The sequence below is a fragment of the Atta cephalotes genome, assembly GCF_000143395.1.
Source record: "Atta cephalotes unplaced genomic scaffold scaffold00062, whole genome shotgun sequence".
NCBI lineage: Eukaryota > Metazoa > Arthropoda > Insecta > Hymenoptera > Formicidae > Atta > Atta cephalotes.
In genome coordinates, this window is record NW_012130126.1 from 453,621 (window position 1) to 461,345 (window position 7,725).

Here is a 7,725-nt window from a genome sequence, read left to right on the forward strand (position 1 = left end):
TACTACTACTATATATATATATATATATATATATATATATATATAAAACTAACCCCTAGTAGCAGCTCGATATATCCCCCAATGCTTAACAACTGTATCGCCAATAAATTTATTGCTACTAGGGAACAAATACAAGATCAAAATTAGAAACAAGCACACACTAGATTTAATTTTCACATCAATTCATACGCTAGGATAGTTTTCTTCATATCAAAGCAATTTCTTGTCTCGTGTTTAAAAATGTTAAAATATACGTACGTCATATACAAATGCATTTTCTTTCGTTAGAAATTGACAATAGGTAATAGATAAGAACTAAGAATAAGAAGAATATCGCAAAATTCTCCGTGAGAATAAAATATTTATCGAATTATTTAAAAAACATTGAAAAATTGTTAATTTTCTTTTAAACGCTTTGTTTTAAGCATACTTTTATAAAATAAATATAATTTTGTTTATTCACAATTGTTTGAACTCACTAAATACTTATTTAGTTTAAATACGGAAATGTTGAAGTCAAATAATTTTCTAAGATATTTTATAAAAATTTTTTCGCTGATTTTTTTATAAAAACATATCCTATTTATCATTAAGCATATCAATTTACTTAGCTATCAGTTATACTGTTCAATTGCACTATAAAAACAAATTTCATTCTTCGTTACTAGTTTCGTTTTTCCTCCCGTCCTGTTCAGTCTTTATTCAATCATAATGATTATTATATATTCGGTATTTCTTCATAAATAATATTTTATCGACTTTCTCTTTGTCAACTGCGTTCAACGCTGACGATGGCTTTTAAACGCAGTCACATATCATTCTAGTCTCTAACTCTTCGTTTCGTTACTGCTATTTGAATTTATGCGAGTCTCAATGGTTTCTTCCGGTCACAATCTCGTCGCTGTCCTCATCCACCGGCACGGTGGAATGATTGTAAAGACCTTGCGCCATTAGCTGAAGGGCCAATGGATTTTTCTGTCCGCTCGCTTTCTTTATCTTCGCCCGCTTATTCTGAAACCAGATTTTGATCTGCGCCTCATTCAAACTCAGGTCCCGCGAGAGCTGCTGCCTTCTTCTCTCTGTCAAATATCGATTCTCCGCGAATTCCCGCTTAAGCCTGGCCAGTTGTTCGGCGCTGAAGGCCGTTCTGGGCCTCTTCTCTTCCGGCGGGTTGTTCTTGGTACTCTGCGAACGTTTCACTCGTCTCGTGCGCGGTCCTGAAATGACAAAAGAAAGCTCGCATTAATCTTCACGCGCGGACTTTTGTGACTGAAGTTCGAGACGGTGAGACAGGCGGCATTATCACGGGGAAAGTGGGCGTTCTCATCAATTTGTCCACACACCACCGTGATTCAGCATTTTCGCGACAACGAGAGAGCGCGCGCGCGCTTGTTCGCCTTGTAAGAAGGACACTTGAGGGATAACTATATCTGAGCAACCGCTTTGGAATTTAGCGAAGGCGGAAATAGTTCGTCTGATCGTATCGCGGCATATTTGAAAATGACACCTGCATTCGCATGTGAAATGTAATTTTACTCGACTGCTAATGTCTACCGTTTACATCTCTCGTACGACTTAACATAAAATACGGTTACATTATTAAAAAGAATCGAGTCATATCCTTTCTCGCGTTAATAATCGGAATTTTGCAACACATGCTTTTAATCGCGATAATGAGTACTTCAATTACCTTGTGCAGCTTCTCATCGGAGGTAATGTTCATCGAGTATCCTGAGCATTAACGTTACGTTTCTGATTTTTATTTCAGATAGATAACGCAACTATGTAGAGTTGGAACATCCGCGTGCTTCGTTGCATACGTTGCAGTTATCGCCGATGTTATTATTATCGGGTAAACCGTTAATCGTTTCAGTTGTTTGTAATTTAAAATGTATCTCTACGATATACAAGACATAGTTATTATCGATAGTGTGTAAAATACATATAATTATCTGCATTATATCATTACTTCTGAAAAAGTCATATGTTTCAATAGTAGTAATTTAAAAAAGATATGATCGTTTCACATACCGATCGTTAATGTTTGTTAATATTATCATCGTTAAAAATACCAGACATTAACTTACTTCAAGAAAATGCAATCATGCTCTTTTTACCGCTGCATCACTTCAGTTTTAATCATAAATAATAAATGGCGTCCTATTATTGAACTATATGTATGGTAATTTCTAATCCATTGGTTTGAATTTTCTTTGTCTTACGTATTTTTCCAAGAAATTTCTCATTTAACCGTGAACTCCTACGACAGAAACACAGGGGAGATGCGAAAAGGGTCTGATCGAACGAACTCCTGGAGTTATTAATGAAACGAAATATATTTACAATTTATAAAAATAAATTATTGTAAGTACAAATATATATATATATATATATATACATATCTTTATTTTGAATGTGAATACGCTTCCATCGAGAGCTCGTGAAAATACTGCGTGACACAAGCAAACAACTTAATACTTAATACTTAAATGCCGACACGCAAACAATTTATTAATGCTGTAACGTGAGAATATGATAATTAGCTGATAGCGACTGAAACAGAAACAAAAGATTTTCTAGTCTCGGTTTTTCGAAATATTTGCAAACCTTCACGATCATGAAATTAACGAGCTGTCGAGGAGCTCGAATTATAAATAATAATGTAAATTTTAATCAGCTCGCCTTGTCTTAGCAATATATAAACAGTGTCTTAATCTTAAGATAGTGTCTTAATTTTGACCGAGATAAAGACGCTCTAAGGAATATGTTTTTATGAAGATGCCGATTGCTCATAAAAAAAGTGAATACAATGACGTTGAATTTCTTAATTGTATAATTTGCAATTGTATTAAGTTTGTAATTATTATAACATCTTTTCTAAAAATTAAATGAATTTGCTAAAGTGATATATCTATTGATTCATACAAGATTTATATTTGCTTCTTTCTTTTTTTCTACTATCACTAAATGGTACAAAATGTTATATGAAACCACACTCAAGAGTTAACGTTCGACAATGAAGAGGCTCGAGGAAGATTAGTAGGCGATCCTCGACAATTAGTAACGAGATTATCGGATCGAAACTCATGGATCACCCCAAGTATAAGAAAGGCCGGTGAGTATTTAGCTGACAGAGAAAGAGAGATAAACGAAGAAAAAAAAAGGAAGGGACAAAGAAAGCAAAAAAATGGCAGCGTCGTATGTGGGGCAGTGATTGCAGAGGGTAGGTTTGTAGAATGTAGGTTTCTACACAATTAAGTTCTGCGAACGAGCGCAGGTGGCATCAAGCCGTACGTTAGCTTCACCTAGCTATACTTGCAATTAGATGTAGCGATCCTTTCATATAAAATTCCGTGATCTCCTGCACAGAGTGTAATAACTTATTGCGGTAATATCGAACGGCGGGATAGACATTAGCCCCGTATGTTGGCCATCACATAATTTATTTGTGGAGCAAACTGTTATCTAACACGAACGTAATTAGATACTCTCAAGGCAGAGATCGCCGCAATTTGTCGACGAGGCGTCGCGGATAATCACGATTCGCGTCTGCACGAGTTGGACGCCGTTGGCGTGGAGTTCGCGCGAGCGATTAATCATTTAAATAAGTTCATCGATACGCGATCGCTCCGGTTACGATCTCGGATATCGCGCCCTCCTTATCTCATGTACTCGAATCATTAGGCATCGCGTTCTCCATGCGCCGCATTTGTAAACTTCGAGTTCTATTATTTTATACTTTTCCTTTTTTTTTTTTTTTTCCATTAAAATAAATAGAATCGCTAAACTGAGAAAGTATAATTCATGCAAAAGGATATGTATATGTAAAAAGCGACAATTACATTCAAAAACTACCGTTAATTGCGCAGAAATGCGCGGAGTGACTTTTTCCTCGATCCATGACTTCAAGTACATAACTAGCTATAAAATCCGGATGAAAGCCACGTGTTTTGCTTGTGAAAAGATTTTTATTTATCTTCATGCCGCATAATTTTTCAAACGCTTCTGTAGGGATTTTAATTAACGGTCAGATTTTGTAACTGGAGCGCATTATGGAGCGCATAAGTGAACAAAACATCTTGATAGACATTTCCGACGTTGCGACCACGCAAGTTCTTCTTGCATGTGCAAAGCTAAACGCAAAGTCACGTACCACGCGCACGGAAAATCTGATGAATTTCTAACTTTGTTTGTTTTTTAATGTGCATCATTAGTTAGTGCATACTAGTTCAGTAATCAAACTCAAAATTGATACCTGCGATGAGGTAACATATAAATAAAGTTAAACACAAATCTCTCTAGTTTTTTTATTAAAATAAGATACAATTTTTTATTGTATCAATTATTTACTCTACAATTACACGAAAAGTATTTTTTGAAATATATAAAAATTTAATTAAATGTAGATCTCAAAATAATTTTATTAAATCATTAAAATAATAATATTTTGTTTTAATTCAAAATATTTGTGTTTTTGTTCAAGCTAGTTGTTGAACAGTCTAACAAAATTATTTTCAGATCTACATACATTTATCTAAATTTTTAGATATTTTAACAAAATTGTTTCTTCAGTGTATATATTGATTTTTTTATGTTAACAGATAATAAGAAGGAAAAAATGTCTATCGAATTTACCAGAGGATGGTCTGTCCGAGTATCTGGTGCAGTACACCCAAGCAGGCCATAACTGACCGTTAGTGCCGTTTTGTTGATTTGTCGATGTATTACTGCCACCGGATGTGTTGTCGCTGTTTAGAGACTCGCTGCCGATTGTGGATGATGTGGAACATAAGGAGGCTGGACCGGCAACTGTGCTACTGGTGACTGAGCTCCTGCTGGACGCAAGACTTTCTAAACTGCCGCTTCGACTCAATCCATTTTGCCTGAGCAAGGGTGACGTAAGACCATTGTGAGATGGGAAATTGTCCTTTTCTTTGTGAATTGACGACGGTGACAATCGAGACGATAGGCTGAGGTCACGTGGAACTGAAACTGGGCTGCTTTGTGGTGATTGTAACGATATGGTAGAAACAGGTTGTTTCTCATTCAGAATGGCTTTGCGACCGAAATCTGGTCTGAGAATGTTAACAACGCTGAAGCGCAATGGTGCCTCGGTTTCCTGCTGGCGATCCGGCGGATGATCCGGCTGATGCGGTATTACATGGCTCTCTGGCGATAACACATGATGACAATGATGATGGTGGTGGTGATGACTGGTGAGTCGCTGTCCTAGTCGCAGACCATACGTCGATTCCATGGACACAAGTGCCACGCTCATTTTAATATATATCAAAATATTTTTGTCCTATAAAATAAAACAAAAAGTTACAGTAACACTATACTGTTGCGGCTATATTAAGAAGAAAGCACACGTTTTCACTGTCCACTGCTGTCAATGAGCCGCATTGATTAAAAATCTGTCATTGTCACGATTGTAAATCTCTAAATTAATTTTAACGAAAGTCTCTCGTATATACACTATTCACGTGTCACCAATATCGTGTCGAATATTCCATGCGCTGGATCCCTCGAAAGCTAGCACGAATTCCTTCGTGATTACACGTTCTTGTAATTCACAGTTCAATCTTCAATCGATCCTTAAAAATTGTCGAATCCATTATAATAGTTTCGAACATGTTGTAAACGTATTGCAAAAAGGACGATGTAGAAGCTCTTAGAAATATTCATGCGTCCAATATGGTCTGGTGCTCGGTTCGTGTTAATTATCGGCTTGTCTTTGGAGCCGGTCCAAGTCGAGGACTTCTGCTATCGGCTTTTCCCGAGGTTTCCGAGTACTCCAGCGAGTGCTGTGACGGGTCTGACTGGCTGTCCATCCGTCGCTCAGTGATGTCTAAACTAGGGGACTTGGGGTCCCTACTTACCGCCTGTCCCTCCTCACCCTTGTCCCTTCACTCCTCCTACGCCGCAGTCCGGAGTGCAGTGCACTAGACACCCTCGATTGTATCTCTATTAACTCTTCGGTCAAAAGCTCCGCCCACTGACGGTAAGGTGTACCGTATTCCCTTCCGCTTGTCGTCATCCCCACCGCCAATGGTACGGGTAGTAGGGGACTGCGCTCACGAATTTCCTGCGGATCAATGTTATAAACACCTTCCTCCAGGCTCCCAGTTCCCCAACGAGATTCATCTCTCTTTAATTTCACACTTTTGCCATAACCAGTCAATTAATAGACTAATGGAATTTAGTCTCGTTCATTGATATGAGTCAAAGATTTCATTTACTATATTTATGTTTTGTAGGTTTCATTTAAACGGGCAAATTAATTATTGAGAGGCTGAACTTACAATTTAGATGATGATACAATTTAATTCTGACATCACAAAAATAGCTGTGTGAAAAAAAACAAAAAGGAAAACACATAGTTTTTAATATGATAAAAATTTAACATAACATGAAAATTGATACTAGAAGATATCAATTTTATCATAAAAATACTTTGTCATACATTATTACATTAACGAAACTACATTAACAAAGCTGTATAAATCTCATTTGTATATAAAGATATAAACATTTTAAACAAAATTTTTAGATCTATATATCAACTTTTATTAAGAAATTGCTACAAAAACAGATAAATAGCTGCTGTAAAATACTCTGTACAAAATTTTGTTTACAAAGATTTACAGTCCATTTAACATTGTACACACTTGGAGAAATATACGAATATCCGCGCCACTGCAAACAATAACGAGAATTCCCACTTCTCTCCGCCCCATTTGAGTTTTCCCCACCAGTCCAACTAACAGGTCTCGCCCACATCCTTGCCCCTCCTCTAGCATACCACGCCTACTTTGCCACCCCTCCCACTGTGTTCTACCCACTACTCCATACTTTTGTTCGTCCCCACCGCGGTAGTGTTGCCGACCCGGTCAACCCGGTTGAAGTCGACTAATTCGTTTCTTCAAGCCGAAGAACGTTCTCCTTCTTTTTCTCCTGACTCTTTCCTTTTCATCCCAGACATGGATTTTATCGTCGCGCTTCGGAAATCGCTTCATACAAAAATTTGCACGAGTATCATGATCCTCTATTATTCTCCTTTTTTCTAGTCCCGACTTTGCGACAGTTAACGAACAAATGTATTACCCACCCTATGACAGATGCTGTTCCCCTCTTTGTTCCTTTTCCATTGTTCTTTATCTTTCTCTTTCACTCTACAACTGTGTGTACGTATTGTTTTTTTTTCCTCTATATATCTCACAATCAGCATAATTTATTCTTAGATCGCTTAATCGTACTGATGCTTCAGAGAGAGAAAGCGAGAGAGACAAATGAAAAGAGAGAGGAGGCATAATGTCGAGTCTTTTGTTTGGTACTTTACGTGGCTTTACGATGCAGCTACCGTGTAATGTACCTTCCGCAATCAGTTCTGCCTCGTAAATCTTAGCACGCATCGCATTTGAATATTTAAAAATTCAAAGAGCACCTTCAGAATATTTTATCAGAATGCGTGAGATCTCGAAGTATCTCCTTGATTATTTGTGCAAAAGCGGAAACTGTTAACACGACAAATGTAAAACAAGTGGCATTATCTATTATGACGTGTTTTCCAAGATCATAATTTTATTCTCTATATTATACGCGATTGCACGATTATCAGAAACCAGATTAAATCGACGTTCGAAACTTTTTGTTCGTCGAGCTGTTTTTTGCTTATATATGCGATCATCACGTGGAATAACGATACTCTCGTCTGTTAATCAA

At 37.1% G+C, this 7,725-nt stretch overlaps 1 protein-coding gene across 1 annotated transcript; it reads right to left on the reverse strand.

Annotated features, from left to right (window-relative positions):
* Positions 1-870: 870 nt before the first annotated feature.
* LOC105623658 (homeobox protein engrailed-1a-like) lies at positions 871-5,278 on the reverse strand. The gene is made up of 2 exons (XM_012205040.1): positions 4,636-5,278; positions 871-1,217 (listed from the first exon to the last, which is right to left on the reverse strand). The coding sequence occupies exons 1-2, from the start codon at positions 5,276-5,278 to the stop codon at positions 871-873; spliced, it is 990 nt and encodes a 329-aa protein (XP_012060430.1).
* Positions 5,279-7,725: the final 2,447 nt, after the last annotated feature.

What these genes read in the sequence shown, in the direction of transcription:
- LOC105623658 (XM_012205040.1), bottom strand. Translation starts at nt 5,278, where the DNA reads ATGAGCGTGGCACTTGTGTCCATGGAATCGACGTATGGTCTGCGACTA. An exon ending in CTCGGACAGACCATCCTCTG is followed by an intron (nt 1,218 to 4,635) that starts GTAAATTCGATA and finishes TTGTCATTTCAG; the next exon opens with GACCGCGCACGAGACGAGTG.